This window comes from Triturus cristatus, chromosome 7 (genome assembly GCF_964204655.1).
Source record: "Triturus cristatus chromosome 7, aTriCri1.1, whole genome shotgun sequence".
NCBI classification, from domain to species: domain Eukaryota; kingdom Metazoa; phylum Chordata; class Amphibia; order Caudata; family Salamandridae; genus Triturus; species Triturus cristatus.
The window spans coordinates 485557531-485574451 of NC_140590.1; the positions used below are offsets into that span (position 1 = coordinate 485557531).

Genomic DNA, 16921 nt, shown 5'->3' on the forward strand with positions numbered 1-16921 from the left:
CTCGAGCTGCAGTCACGCAGGAAATGGAGCGGCATTCCAGGGTAGTCACCCGATAAGGCCGAGCAGGGCATGCACCAGAAGGGGCCTGCGACGGCCGAGAGGCTTGGTGAAAGGTCAACAAACCATTTGTAAAACTGGCTTTATGTCTTGTCGCTGAACAGCCTAATGGGTCTGCTGGGGTGGTCCGGGATGTGCTTAAGTTGGCGCTGTTCTCCACGGTGACTAAAGGAGATTGTTTCATGAAAGCAGAACTGGTTACAGCTTCTAGAGGCAGGAAGGTAGCCCAGTGGGTGGAACGCTCGCTGCTGCTAGAGATTTGCAGGCACACATGCTTCAGGGGTGCAGTCATGCTCTGGCGTTAACATTGCCACCACGCTCATTAGGGAATAGAATGCATCGTATCTGTACAAACCTTGAAGAAAATAGTGTACACCTGTGCTGGGACAGGAATGTACCCTGCATGAGGTACAGTTGTGTCCGCTGCTCTGTAAGCTCAAACTGGACACCTGCGATCCTGTTTTTGAAAAACATCTTTGGTCATGCCACATACTAGTATCCTGTGGGCGTGTGTTGGCCTAGCCCAGATCTTTTGACAATGGTAAGTTCTGGACCTAGTCCTGAACCAGGAGGGTGCACCAAACACACTCACAGTGACTCACGGGACTGCCAACCCTAATGCGGGTTTCATACGTTTAACGCTGTGGTGGCAGAGTATCATGGTTGGTGAATTATAGTGGTGGGCTGCTGCTGGCTCTCGCGTCTTTTGAGGCGGCCGGTGGGGCTTGGCAGCTCCCGCTCTCTCCGCCTCTCGTTGCTGTGGCATCTGGTACCTCTGTGACGAGCCGGGAACACCTCGCTGACCTTATGTAACACAGCCCCTTATCTGGGTATGCGTCACCCCTCCGTGCAATGCAACCATTAAACACGAGATACTCGCAGATATGCTGGTATCTTCACTGCCCAGAACTCCATTTTTAGGTCTCACCTGACCCAGCGCATGCGCTGGGCTGGCGAGACATTTAGTAGGTGGGTTTTGAAAGTGCTACCCACATTTTTGTGCTGGCTGCAAGCTTGAGTGCACGATGGCGTGCACGCGCACAGCTGCTCCCCGCATTCCCCCCTCCCTTCTCGCCTAGCCATCTGCCTTTCCTGTGCCAGCCTTCAGCACCATCTCCGCCCCTCCCCCCGCTGCTGCGCGCGCATCCCTAGCGTGCTTTAGCTCATCATCGCGATCACTTTCGCTTTCACGGCCGATGCTTGTTAATGCTTGTTTCTTCTGCTGAATGTCTCTCGCTTTCTTTCTTTGACTGTCTGTCTCCCTTTCTCTTCCATTGACTTTCTGTCTGCCTGTCTTTTCTACTTGGCCTCGCTCCTCTCTCGCTCTCTCTTTATGCTTCTATCTCACTCCACTGCCTGTCTCTGCCTCTCTCACTAACCACTGACTTGCTTCCCTCTCTCTGAGACTGCCTCTCTCCCTCTCTTTGACTGCCTGTCTCAGCTTCTCTCTCTCTTTGACTGTCTCTCTCTCTCTCACTCCTCTACCCCTCCCGTGAGCTCTCTCTCCTCTGAGTCTGCTGCCGGTCTCTCTCTCTCTTTGACTGTCTGCCCCCCCCTCGCGCGCTCTCTCCCATCTACAAGCCCACCTCTGCCTTGCGCTCCATGCTGCAGTCTCTCCCTTTATCTTTCATTTATGGCCGAGGCGCCGCCAGCCAGAACCAAATTGTATTGCTTTAGGTGCCTCACATATCATGTTATATATAAATTACCCGACTGCTCCATGTCTGTCATATTCTGGTTGACTTTTCCTCCCTTTGTGCATTCCAGCATGGATGAATAACACGCAAATGACTACATCTGCCATATTTCACCCTGACATTACAACTATTATCGTCCTGCCATAAGTTTGTAATTTTGTTACAATGGCCTAGGCGGTTGGATGTTTGTTGAAACACTCAACAGGACCGCCCATGATATCCGCATTTATTTTATTGGGCAATACCATTGCCTTATAGTTACTACTAAGCCTTCTGGGTCCTTTTGGGTTATGTTTCAACATATGAACACTGATGTGTACAGTTAAATATATTTTCATCATAGGTCCCCTCTCCTCTAACGCGAGTGGAGGCAGTGCTATAACTTATGTTTCAGAGTTATTACCATCTAGGTACTCTTAGTATTTCTGTTTTTCAGTGGGCTATCTTTTGCATGTTGCATGCTTGGGGAAACGCTATGCGCAAGTGCAGTGGCATTTATTTGAAGCTGTCTCAAATAATAATGAACATTGTCTATTTTACTGTCTCTAAACCCTATGTACATTGTCTTCAAAAGGTCCATGCAAGATGGAAAACAATGTTCCACTGATGGGTATTTACACTTTGTTTCGGCGCCTTTTTTAATGAACTATTTATTCCTCTAAATTGAGGGGTGTATTCAGAGATGATCGATCTTGAAGGAACCGCTGGCACCTATTTAGAGCATTCGAATGAGCAGAAATATGATAATTTCACCATGAGGGTAGAATAATTCCCATTCGTTTTAACTCTACCTACTGAAGATCCCAATAAAATGTTAGTCCACCAGTAGGTAGTTTTAACAGTTTTCCCCTCTGCATCTCACATTAGATTTATTCCCACACCAGAAAATTCAGGCCCCACTGTTACATGGTGGCTGATATTTCAACCTCAGAAGCCCCCCTGTCTCTCCGGGTTATAGCCCACATTAACAGAGCATTTCTACCAATGTGGGTAAGGGCCCATGATGAAGCATACCACCCCTGGGTGGTTGGGAGCATTAGTCCCTAAAAAACAAGATTTATTTTCCCCTACATACCATCTCCTGAGAATCTTATCACTGTTCCTTGAGCACCTAGCTAATGTATAGCCGATAGGTCTCGCCTTTAGGACATTATAAGTGTTTAGTTATCCAGCACAATATCCTTGATTAAACAACATCAAGTGTTGCATGGCTAAACACTTATAAGGTCCCAAAAGCGAGACCTTCAACACATGACCACGTCCATGTGTAATGTTACTGGTGCTCATGTCTGTCATATAAAAAACTGACAAACGAGTCACTGCAAAGTTGCATCAAAAGCAGTGCTAGGTGCTATATTGACGAGTTAAGTTTCTTCCCCCCCACCCCTAGGGTAACAAGCATTGCCATAGCCAATAGTTCTCGCTTTGGGACCTTAAGTGTTTAGCCATGCAACAGTTGATGTTGTGGAACCAAGGATATTGTGCTGCATAACTAAATACTTATGAGGTCCCAAAAGAGAGACCTATTGGCTATGCCAATGCTTGTTTAGATCGCTGTCGTTAGTGCACATCTTACTGAGCTGTTTGACTTTGGTTTGAATTAACAGCCAGGTATTACGCGGAGATTGTGATTGTGCACGCTCATGGGTCGCAGGTACCATAGATCACTGCAGCAAGCACTGAACCCTGTATCGAACCGGTTATTGAGATTACAGCCTGTAATAACCAGGTCTCTCTCCCACCCTCATCCACACAAAAACACACTCTGCTGCAAGTCAATTAATTTACTGAGCTGCCTTAGGATTGTGTCAGACCTTTGACGAACGGCATACAGACCTTTGTAGCAGGTGCATTAGCCCTTTCAACTGTCTTTGAGGCTGTTGTTTACTGGGTGCACCATGATAGACGCTCTACTCAATGCAACATAAATACACTCCACATAATACCACACAGTGCCACATAATTATATGCTACATAATTACACTGCACTCAATGCAACATAAACTCCAAATAATACCACTCAGTGCCACATAATTACACTCTATTCAATGCAACATAAATACTCTCCACATAATACCACTCAGTGCCACATAATTACACACCACATAATTACACTCTACTCAATGCAACATAAATAGACTCCATATAATACCACTCAGTGCCACATAATTACATACCACATAATTACACTCTATTCAATGCAACATAAATACACTCCATATAATACCACTCAGTGCCACATAATTACACGTCACATAATTACACTCTATTCAATGCAACATAAATACACTCCACATAATATCACTGTGGCACATAATTATACGCCAAATAATTACACTCTACTCAATGCTACAAATACACCCCACATACCAGTCAGTTCCACATAATTACACTCTACTCAATGCACCATAAATACACTCCATATAACACCACTCAGTGCCACATAATTACATGGCACATATTTACACTCTACTCAATGCAACATAAATAGACTCAGCATAATACCACTCAGTACCACATAATTACACGTCACATAATTACAGTCTATTTAATGCAACATAAATACACTCCACATAATACCACTCAGTACCACATAATTACACGTCACATAATTACAGTCTATTTAATGCAACATAAATACACTCCACATAATACCACTGTGGCACATAATTACACGCCACATAATTACTCTCTACTCAATGCAACATAAATACACTCCACATAAATGCACTCTATACCACATACCACCAATCAACATAAATGCACTCCACACCATGACACAATTCCATAAGCATAATTTCACTCAACACCACAGTTCCAGGCCACACAATTCAACTCCATAGATTTCCAATACACACCGCATAATTACACACCAAACAACATATTTTAACTCCACAATCCACAACGTGCCTCCAATCCACAGCATATAGTGTCACCACCTGAGCACCAAACATCATTCACCACCACCATTTTGCATCATCGCACCACCGCATCACATCAGTCTGCCCTTGGAATCTGGCATCTGTTGATTCTCCCCTAGTGTCCGTCCGCTGCTTGTGTTCTAATTAAATTACAGTTTTCCAAACTCCACTCCCCCGTTATTTATGTGTCGCTCCCCAATAACAAAAAAATTTATAACAAACAAGCATGAGAACAGGCAGGAAGAAGTTGCCAGCAGTGCAAGTACAAAAAAAACGAGAAGACATTTGTTATGTTAAAATCTTTTTTTAATCAGGTTTTTCAGTTGTCTATAATGTCGTCTTCGTTTGTATAAAGGTAACAAAAATGCTTAACACTTTTTATTATTACTTTTCTTCATAATGCACAGCAGCCACAATGCTCAGCATGCCACAATGCTCGGCTTAACACATAAGGTCTCAAAGGCGAGACCTATTGGCTATGCCAATGCTTGTTTTTTTTGGCCTTGATCTAAAGTTACCCTTGTCAACACTAGTTTCAGGAATGGGGATATTTATTTCTTAAGCAGCACAATGCTTACAGTCGTGAGGATTGTTTTCATACGTTGGGAACATAGCCTGCCAGTGCTCAATTAGTCCACGCTTTGCAGGTGTTTCTTGCTTTGGCACAGGCTCACCCTCCCGCCCACCTATCCCACCAGCCCTGGCATTCCTCCTGGAGCTCATTACACTCGCTCACAATACTTGGCCTTCGGCAGAAAATCTTTGCAGAGGAGGACTGCTGTGTTTTTGGATCACTGAACTGTCACCCCTCCATTTTGAGAAGCCCCAGAAAGATGATCACAGCAAAAATGAGAGATCAGAAATCTCCTATTGAACCCTGTGATTTATTTACAAGGACAGAGGAGATGAGTAGAGACTGATATTTTGCATTTTCATTATATTTCCTGTGTTTTCAATGTGAAGGAGTGAAATACGTTGGCACCTCTGAAGCAAAGTCTCCTCCCGCGCTTTATTTTTGTGTGTGTATGCTGCCTTCCCTTTCAGGCTTCCCCCTCAGCAATAGTGGCGTTTGCTACTTTGTCGCCCTTCCTTGCATGGTGATGCACATATGGTAGTTGTGGTTTATTATTTCCTTACACGATGTTAAATTCCTTTAAGATTATATTTTTTCTTCCTTCCACAAGTAGATTAAAGATCTTACCCTCCTGGTCTGGCACAACCATTGCTAATCACGCACAGCCCACCCGAGCCTACACTGATACCAATATCATCAAGAGATTCATCATGCTAAGCTTCTAAAACGTTTGACAAGAGTACTGGTGTTGTCACCATGACACATGGAAGTTACAAAGCAAGCATCTACTATGGTTTTCCAAAAATAAGCACTTAGCGTGCCTGGTAACGCGATTCTTTTCCCCCTTCTTGTTTTCTCGTCCCCTTCCTGCTCCACGATGTAGATCGCTTGTGATAAAGACTTTGATTAAAACAAGATACTGTGTGAATACTAAATCACCAACTGAATTCCTTCAGTTCATATTATAACTTACTTAACATTTACTGGTGCCTCTCTTTGCCACTTATTACAGTACACTACTTCGCTGTACCAACCACCATAGTGTTTGCGGCACTCACTGGGAATATAACAGTTCATTTGAGTGATCAGACTACCTCCTATACTGACTCTTGCACATTACACTTTGGGGATTCCTCTTTAAACCTACAAACTCTTACTTTTCTGGTCACATGTTCAGTCGGGGATTGCATTACTCACTTTTTTCCTAGGGGTTTGGACTTTTTAGACATGTCCAAGACTTGTCCAAGACTCCAACAGGACAAACTGCAGTTTACAATTCATTCCTTTATTTTCATTGGTTTCCAGTACTTACTTTTAGGATTTCACTGTGGTTTTCAGACCTATATTTTTTATTATGTGATCTTTAAGACAGACTCTGGTAATATATATTCTATCAACGGGTAGACCTTGTTATAATTTTCTGTTGTATCACATTGCAGACTTGATAAAGTCCGCCAGGATGAAACATGTTGTCTGCTCAATTCTTCTTGGCTGCTCATCTTTCTACATCACCAATTGTAAAAACGTGCCAATTCTGAGAATAACAAATGTTATTTCTGGACTCAATCAAGCCTCAAAGAGACTCTTTACTGATATTTGTAACAATTCTATACTCAGTCTGGTGTGTGCTCCATCCTTTTTTGCTTCAAACCGTATTAGCGTCTCAACCTTGGTTGAACCCATACTTTACACTTTAGGTAGGGTGTTTTTGGATTGTTTAAGCACCACTACCTTGTTGAAACTGGTATCCGTTTTAATCATATCTAATGTGATATGTTATTTGTCATACATGTTATGACGATGTGCAACCATCTGGAATCACAGCAACCATTTTAATAGTAGGTATATTGGTGAATGCTGACACTCCCCTGATAGAGTACTACACAATTTCTATAGGTTAGAATATATCCTTATAGACATGATTGTGTTCAATGATGACAGGGACGAACTTGTCACCAAACTCTTCAAACAAGAAGATGTAATACCCTCCAACGCTAACTATGAGTCTCCGAGGAGTGAACCCCTGAGACAGAAATTGATGACATAAGAAAAATCTAAAGAAAACCCCAAAAATCTCTTGCTGGTGGTATGCCACCATTTTGTAAAAAAAAAATCCCTTTTACGCAAAAGAGTCCAAAAAGGAGTTAGAATCTGTGTTTTTCTATTGTTTGATGAGGGGATTTATGAGCAGAATTGGATTATCTTTAACAAAATTTAGCATACAGTATGATGGAAATACTGTTCATATATGCGGAGAGGATAGTGGAATCTTTACTTATTAAGATCAGCAAGATGGAACAAGAGATCAAAGACCTCAGGTTGACCGAACCCACTAAAAAGAATGAGGTCATATTAAAAGACGTCCTGTGATCACTGATTGATAGTGACTGTGGATGGTTCAGGTCGACATCATTTCTACGCGTGCTGTGGAAAATTAAAATGAATAAGTGTGAGGAGTTGGAAGGTCAAAGTAGAAGCTGATAGGAAAGAAGCCAGTGAGAGGCCTGTAGTAGGGAAGGAAATGGACATGACAAGATAAGTGGGTTATGATCTCTGTGTTAAAGTCTGAAGGTTGAATAGCAATTTAGTTGGGGTTTAGAGAGCCATCCAACAAGTCGATTGGAGGAAATTAGCGAGAAGAGGAAAAGGTTGAAAAGCCCATGAGTAGAGAAGTTTACAATGTTTTTTTTTAATTTAGGAGGACCATGATTTACCATGATTTAGCCTGAGAATGCACGGCAGTGCTAAGGTAGTTGAGAGAACTGCTAAGTCAAGTAGAATTTTGGGTACTGGGAAGAACGGTTGGATATTATCAATGGTTAGAAGTTAAAAGCAGACTCATCATGGAATGGTACTGACAATCAAAGACATCTTTAGCTCTTAAAGAGGACGACACAAAGTTTCCTTAGTAAAACAGTACAATAGAGAAAATTCGCACAGCCATACATGGAGGGGAGATTAAAAGAAAATAATTAAGATACTGTAAGGAAATTGGTCATTATTATTATTGTTTCTTTTTTTGAGTACTAAGCACACATATCCTCTTTAATCTAGGAATAGACAACCGATCTTTGATGCTCACTGGTGCATCCTTCTCCCAGTACCTACAGAGGACCATGAAATCTAGAAAACAAAGCTTAAAAAAGTAACAAAACTATGTGAACATCATATATTTTTCTTTTCCAGAAATTATCGATGATCTGACAAACTTGGTTGAAAACACAGACGGAAAAATTCGCTGCCAGACAAGGCACATCAAGATCGTGGACAAGAAGTCGACATCTTGCGGTATGGTTCTCATTGGGTATACTTAATAGGGAGAGTGGAATTAGTCTGATTTTATCTCCTGTACTGGAGACGAGGAAAAATGTGGGATTTAATTTTTTATTCTACTTCTTCGTGAGTAGTTGGTTTTTGGTTTGAATCAGGTGGGATTTCCGAGTACCTTTGTTAATGACATATAATGTTGACAGATGTTTTTTGACATGTTGAGTGCACAGCAATGAACAGAATTACTACCAACCTGATGGGGAAGTATACCGAGCCATGGTGCTGCTTAAACATCAACTCATTGATTTTCCTAATTAGGAGAAGCAAATGTATATGGCCAGAGACATCATTGTGTCATCATACAGTGTTCACATTTATGGGCTCATTCTGGGTGATGCGGTTATATTTGATGCAAAAAAAACGCCCAGGGGATGGTAATTGTTGCTTCTGCCATTTAAAAAAAATATGCAACCCTCGCTGGGGGAATCACTTTTTTGATCCCGATGACCAGCAGTCTTATGCTGTAGCTGTTGAACTGAATTCCATTTAAGAGATTTATATGCTTGTCAGACAGTGCCATCCCAGATGTACCTTTTCCCTGAGTCTGGGGGCAATCGGGTTTTAGTTGACTCAGTTCACATGAGTCACAGCTGTTTACCTCTGGCATCCTATTAACCTGACCATGGGACCCAGAAGTGATCATAAGTTAAGTCCTTTTAATACTTGTCTCTCAGGATGGCGAAGATGAGCAGTCCAAGGCTTATTCAGGAAGGTTGTGTGGGGTTAGAAACTCCTCACTCAATAAATATCAAATATCAACCATTAATTCACTGTCCACCTAGTTCTTTGGTTTATAAAACAAAAGTACTTTATTACTACTTGCATAGTTAGAAATACTGAGCGTAATTAACCAAGTGCATTTCTTAGGAGTACTAATAGGAGCAGTACCCACAGTACTGTCCGGGTTAGTCAGCAGCGAAACAGTACATTGGCCCTTTGACTTAGGAAAGGACATCTCTGTGGTCCATAGGGTAGCTCCTGTAGCTCAGTTCACTCACAGTCACTCGATAGTCCCAGCAAATCACTCGTCCTCCCACCCTCCCCACTATCTGGGTTTGCCCATGTTCTTGTTGTGTTTTATGAGCAAAATATGCATGACTGTGTCGCTGCCAGCCTTAGCATGATGCCCCGGTGGTGTGCACCTGGCACATCCCACTGTGAGAAAGTGATGCAGTCTCTGTCTCGGCCAATCTGATGTGTTTCCGCTCTTGTGATGCAAGCGCTGACACCTGCTGATAAGGTCAGTGGTGGTCATGCCAGTGAAGAGGAGGCTGTGTTTGTTCAAGGTGCATGTGTTCCTGGTTATCATGGAACTCGGACCCAGTCACAACCTGCCACCCAAACAAAATAGGTGCCCACCCTTGGTCCCAGTATCTGATAGAGACATCTAGCCGCAGATTCCTTACCTTTGAACTTCCAGGCATTAGACTGGATCAAGAAGAATTTTGAATGCAGTACCCCTGCGGGCCGATAAGTGTTGTCAGTCGACTCCGCGCGACATCGTACGCATCGGGTTCGTAGTCGTGGTGACGTCCACGTCGTCTATAAATGTGCCCTATCCCAGTGCGTTTACGTCCGTTCTTTTCTTTCCACGCCAACCAGCGCAGATTCGCCGAAGAAAGCTACCCTCTGTCACTTTTTGACAAACCTTTTTTTACTTTTTGTCAACTCCTTTTGGCGTGGTAGGTATATCTAGTAAGAAAACCTCTGGGTTCATGCCGTGCGGTGCCTGTCACTGCGCTGTGTCGGTCATGGACCCCTGTTTGGTGTGTCTCTGCTGGCTGGAGCGCAACCACAACACAAAGTTGTTCTCCGATTGCCGGGCCATGGTGCTGAAGGCTTTGAGGGAGCGGTCCCTAAAGCTGATCACGGCCCGGTGTCTGGCACCACAGAGGTTGCCTCATCGATCTCACTCTCACATGTGGTCCCGGTTGAGAGGAAGGTCCGAGCACTGCTTCAGGGGGTCAAAGACTTCTTCCTTGAAATCATCGCGGCCAGGTAAGAAGCACCATAAAAAGCACCTTCCGTTGCGGGTCGAAACGTAGGAGCCTTGGTGTTTGAGGCCCTGCTCCGCGGAGCAGGTGCCTGGGTCGACTCCTCGTTTCCTTCCCTTTCCAAGGCTGGGAGTGACCCCCACCCAATTAAAAGAATTTAACGACGCCTTGTGTGCCGTATTTGGGGGACCTGACCCTGCCACCCTGCAGGCTCAGCTGAAGGAGATCCCGTGGGTTCCGCACCTTTGGCAACGGCACCACAGCCTCCTCTTGGATCCATACCTAGATCTTGACCAGCATCGGTCATACCTCTACGACCTTCCCCGGTGCCGCGTCTGATGTCGAGGCCCTCTGCGTTGCCGGGGCCTCCACCATCATTATTCCAGATAACACTGAGCCGGTCGGGCATCCACCGATGCAGAGACCGGCGCCGACAGAGACGTACGGCTCCATGCTGTTCAACCTGCCCTATTCTGAAGGGTTAGGCATGGACGATGAAGATCCCTTAGAAATCCCGCAACCCAATGAAGACCTGGACTGGTATGAGGACCTGGGTGATGGCATGCTGTCTCCCACTGGGGGGGGGGATAATAGCTCTCTGTGTATGTCTGATTGTGTATTGCAGAATACTATGTCTTCATGTCATTGCTTTATAGCGGCATTTGGACCCATCGCCCAGCTCATCACCACACGACGCTTAGCCAGTGAAAGCCCAGTGGCCACCAACTTTCTATTGGCTGTATCCACCCCCTATCATATCCCAAGAGAGCGTGCATTTGATCAAATTCCAGGGTGGAGTCAATAATGGATTCTAGCTCTAGAAATACAGCCCCCCAGAATATAGCGATCTCGGGACAATACCACGCCACGTGTATGAAATCTGCTCTACTTGCACAACATCTGGAACATTCCTTTGTGTCTCGTAGGCCATATCTAAAGAGTCACTCTGGAGTATAATATACTCTGTTAACATATTTAAAATGGATAAGTCTTGGCCGTCCATTTAATGATTCATTTTGGGTCACGGAGCAGCAATATTTTCAGCACTTGTCGTCCAAAGTCCTGTCAAGCTCTCTCTGCCATTCTAATCGCGCCTTCATTACGCCTGGTCTGAGTGTTTCCTGCACCAGGGCATAACATTTTGCTACAAGTCTAGTGGTGGAATTTGCTTGTATCAGGGTAGTGCTTTAGTGTCTGGGGGTTCTTGCATATCCTCTCCCAATATGTCCTGTAATGCGTGCCTGACTCTGAAATATTGAAAAAGGGCTAGGGGGTTTCTGTGTTCCTTCAACTTCTTGGAAGGATTCCTACTCTCTCAATACCCCCTCTCGGAATAGTTCTCCCATTGTGGTGATCCCCAATGTGTGTAACGTCTTCACAACACTTTTCTCCTGACTCAGCGGGAACCAGGTGCACCACTCAATTGCAATGTGAGGGCAGTATAGTAGGGAGCCAGCCTGGTACTCTAGTAATTGTCGCCAAGAGTGAATCATAGAATTAAGTGAATCATGGACGCCATGACACCGTGCTGGATTACTGAACAGTGTTCTGGGGAGAGTGTTTGGAGATGCAGCATCTCTTTGAATATGTAGATGTGGTAGGTCATGCGGGGCATGGAGCCAATAATACACCGGAATACCCTGTGCAGCTGTATAGTATAATTCCAGATCAGGAGCATTAAGGGCCCCCATGTCATATAACAGAACTAGGACCTTCCGTTGCACCCTAGGTTGTTTCCCACCCAGGCTAACCGTGATCTCAGTGTATGAAAGAATGAGCGCAGTAGTAACATTGGGATGTTCTGAAACTTAAATAAAAATCTAGGAAGCACTACCATTTTCATAATTGCTGTGCACCCTGTTATGGATAATGGGAGCTTGATCCATCATTCAGTGTCCCCTCCCAGTTTGTGTATCGCTTTACCATAGTTGTCCCTTAGGACATGGGCCGGATCTATATGTATTTGTATTCCTAGATATCTGACTGAGCCTGTCTTCCATTGTAGGGGGTACTCCAGTGCTATCTGTGTCACAGCAGTGGAGAGCGGGAATATGATGGATTTGTCCCAGTTGATTTGGAGACCCGAAAGACCTCAGAATCCCACCACCTCCCGCAAAACTTGGGAGAGGTTCCCCACGGGGTCACGAATATACAAAAATTTGTCGTCCGCATATGCTGAAACTATAAGTCTGTAGCCAGGGAATCATAGGCCTCTGTGTCCATGATACTCCCGCAAAACACAAGCCAAGGGGTTTTGCCACAATAGCATACAGCAATGGTGATAGAGGGGATCCCTGTCTAGTGCCCCTAGTGATCTCGATCGGGGCTGTCACAGCATTTCCCACTTGTGTTCTGGCAGTTGGTCTATAATATAGCACCTCTATCAACCTGAGGTATATTTCTCCCACTCTAATTCTGCGAAGAACCGCTGTTAAAAAGGCGCACTGTACCAAATCAGACTCTTTTTCTTCATCTGAGAACTTCGCAGCGGCTCTCACCTCTGGCTCTATATAATGTATGGCGCTGAATAGTGTGTGGAGAGTATACCTTAAGCTACGGCCTGGGACATATACTGCCTGTTCAGGTCGCAATACCCCCGGTAGCAGGGTAGCTAAACTGTTAGCTAACACTATAACGTATATTTTAGTGTCCGCATTCAATGAGGACAGTGGTCTGTATGAGGAACAGTTATCAGGGCTCTTACCTGGTTTTAGTAGCGTGATTATTGGAGCATCCTGCATCGAGGGGGTTTAATGCCCGTCTCTACCATTTCTTCATAAAGTGTAACTGGATGTGGGATAAGGAGATCCTGAAAAGCATTGTAGAAGGCCACTGTGAGGCCATCCATTCCCGGAGCTTTTCTGGCCTGCATACTAGCTTGAGAAGCCCTTATATTTGAGGGGTTGGGGGGTGGCATCAAATGCTCCCTATGCTCTGTCATAAGCCATGTCAGCGCTATGTCCCTAAGTAGTCTGTTATTGCTGCTTCATCGGGCGTGACACGTGTGTGGTATAGTTCAGCGTAATAACGATGAAATCTGTTCGCGTATCCAAAATCAGTTTTTCCCCTTAGTCTCTTATACCTATGATCACTGTATGTTCCCTATTTGGATGCAAAAGTGTTGCCTAAGTGGCTCCTGGGCACTTCCCCTCCCCATATGTTCTCGCTATGGAGTATTTGTCTAAGTGTTTGACCTCGTCATTGGCTGTGTCATGGTATTCTACCAGTTTAGTCTTAATTTCCCCTAATGCTCTGGTGTCCTCGAATGTCTATGTTTCAATTCCAAGCCTACCAGCTCTCCTTCCAGATTTGATAGTCTGTTCTTTAGAGATTTTAGGACCCCTGAATGTTTAGAAAGCGTGACCCCTCTGATGTATATTTTGAAAGTTTCCCAGACTATTGCGAAGCTGGCTACTGAGCCCGTGTTATTAGTGAAGAATTCCTCTATCGCCTCTGCCAGCTCCACCTTAAAGACAGAGTCCAGCAGGGAGTAAGGAGGGAAGTGCCAAGTGAATGGTGCGATCCGTCGTGCCCTCAGTTTTACATCCAATACCACAGGGGAGTGGTCGGAGTAAGTACGCAGAAGTGGCCGACATCCAGCTATTCGGGATTCCAGACTCCTGGATATCAGCCAATAGTCAATGCGTGTATAAATGTCATGGACAGAGGAGTAGAGTGTGTACCCCGCACCTTCAGGGCTTTAATGTCTCCATATGTCCACTAGGCCTATGTTATCTGCTATATCCAGCAGTGCCTTAGCCGCCACAGATGTGTGATGGGGCGGGCCATTAGAGCGGTCCAAATCTGGGTTCGGTACACAATTAAAATCTTCCACGGAACTGTGGGAGATCTCCCCACTACTGTACACGAGCGCTGAGTGAATGGTAAAACTGTGGGCCGTGATGGTTGGGTCCATATATATCCCCACCAATACTGCCTCTAAGTCGTCTTTACGACAGTTAGCTATTGCGAATCTACTTCCTGCATCGACTTGCATACCTGTCAGTTGTACCGCTGATCTATTGTCCATCCATATAAGAACCCCGCGTTCATGAGAGGTGAAGCCCGCTGCGTAGCTATGGCTCCGCATCTTCTGTCGTCTTAAAACTGTGTTATCAGGAACTTAATGCGTTTCCTGCAATATAGCTACATCCACTTTGTCGTTTGAGGTAGGCTATCACTTTACGGATTTTCTTGTGATCATTAAGACCACGTGCGTTCCATGTGAGAAACCGTGTACATGGCACTTCCCAGTGGTCCATCACTCCTTGATTTACGTCCCCAATTGCACATCCATGATACCCATAATTCTGTCATGTTCTGTCTTGTAATGCGTTTCACCTTTTTTAGCAATAACAAAAAATGTACATTCCCCAATTCCCCTCGTCCCGCGCTATATATCTTCCAACTTTCCATAGCAATAACATCTCCCAACCCCTCCCTTCCCAGTATCCCCCAACAAATAACAGTGCAATTCTACAACTTGCATGTGAGTAAGTCTCTAATTGTCCATGGCACCGACCACCAAATGTAATGCAACATATATGATCTCACCCACAGCGCGTTCTAATGGAGTCAGAATATAGGACAAGAGTTTAACCCGGGACTCTAGCCCCACGTCTTCCCGAAACCCCTCCACGAGCTCTTCCCTTTTAGGATGGCAATAGAATAGTTAGCCATTACAGTCTCCCAGTTCGTGGAGAACGGCACCCTACCAGCATAGTCAGTGTCTGTACTCAAGGTGTTGGAGAGGTTCCCCTCTACACAATCAGAACAGTCTTACTTATGCACTGGGGTCCAGGGGCGCAAACAGGGGTCCCTCCTTCAGGGTCTGTTGTCTGCGATGCTGCTGCCGGCCTAAACGAGAGCATAAAAAAAGAGGAAAGAAAGTGCCAGAGCAAGTCTCAAGTAGCATTTGGACCTTCATCGTGGGGGAACTGACTATCCCTTAATACCAGGCTATATATTCTCTTCTATTGTTCTGCTGCATCCAGTGCTTCTCCATCTTCTCTGGGATTCCCACTCAGCGAACTGCGTCTGTCCCGGTTCCCCTCTTTTCTTAAGGAATTGGAACATTTACTTTGGACCTGTGAAATAGTGTACCTTCCCCTCTGTTTGACCTGGACGAACAGTCACGCGCCTCATAAACCTGTTGTGTGAAATCAAGATACGGGGTTAACGCCCTACCTTCATATGGCAGGCTCCGTAGTTCATGCGCCTTGGGAAGTGCAGCATCTCAATCCCGATAAGGAGATGTGCTATAATGGGACGGGGGTCGCCCCCGGGGCCAGTGTGGGTGCCAGAGAACGATGCTCTCGCTCTACAACAAAGATCTCCGAGAATGTATCTCTACCCAGAATAGTGGTCAGGAGGCTTTCCACAAAGAGTTCCATGTTCTCTATGCGGGTCAACTCCACCACCCCCACAATGTGCAGATTGTTCCCTTGGGGTCGCGCTTCTAAATCTTCAGCTTTTGTTCTTAGTGTTTGAAGTATTTTGTCCATCTTTTTATGTACAGCTGATTCCGCTGATATAACATCTTCGGCACCTGATACACGTCTATCCACCGTGTTCAGCCTCTCTGTATGCTTGTCTAGCCTTTCTGTTATTCTATCCATTCTGAATGTCAGAGAATCTATTTTCCCATCGATTTTTGTTAAGCTGCGCTGCATTGCTGCAAGAATCTGTTTCTGTTCAGTGTCCGCTGGTGGGTCTATTGCTTCCGAATCTAGCTCTGCGTTGTTTAAGTCGGCGTCTCTGACTTGGGGGTCTTACGTACCTCAAATTGGAGTTTGGGCTGGGTTTTATCTGTCTTCCCCATGGTGCCTTGTGAGTGTACAAGTGGCGTGCTATATCCCAGATGGAGCGTCTCTGCTATGCACAGTAGTTACTATATCACAGCACCCATATGGGCCCTCCCAGGCGAATATTGTAAGCCTGTGGGATTTTTCCAGGCTCTGCTAGGTAGGTGGCTCCTTCTCAGTGTTGGGTGTGTGATCCCCAGGTGCCCACACGCCACTGGTCCCTATTCAGTCTTAACAGCCCCCCCCCCCCAGTACCAAGGGGTCATCTTCCACACCATCCGCACAAGCTTTAGTGACCAGCACCTTACGGCCCTTTAAGTTCGCAGAGCCAAGAGCAGGCCTATTTGCTGATTTCTAGGCCATTTCCATGTCTAATGACTGTTTGCTTCTTATCTTGTTGCCTATGGAGGGTGGACTCGCCGATAGGAACTACAGGGCCGGAACCGGGCAGGTCTTCTCGCCCTTCGCGCAACTGGCCTCTCCTTCTCGTATTTGGTAGGTCTTATCTAGACCCTGCGTTTTCAGTGACCTCAGACGTGCTCCT

The 16921-nt window shown here is 45.2% G+C and overlaps 1 protein-coding gene across 1 annotated transcript in view; it reads left to right on the forward strand.

The window, feature by feature from the left end:
- STX8 (syntaxin 8) overlaps positions 1-16921 on the forward strand; it is a 975973-nt gene that overhangs the window by 760839 nt on the left and 198213 nt on the right. The window contains exon 7 of the mRNA XM_085616822.1: positions 8436-8537. Coding sequence (XP_085472948.1) covers positions 8436-8537 — 102 coding nt within the window. The remainder of the gene's footprint in view (positions 1-8435; positions 8538-16921) is intronic.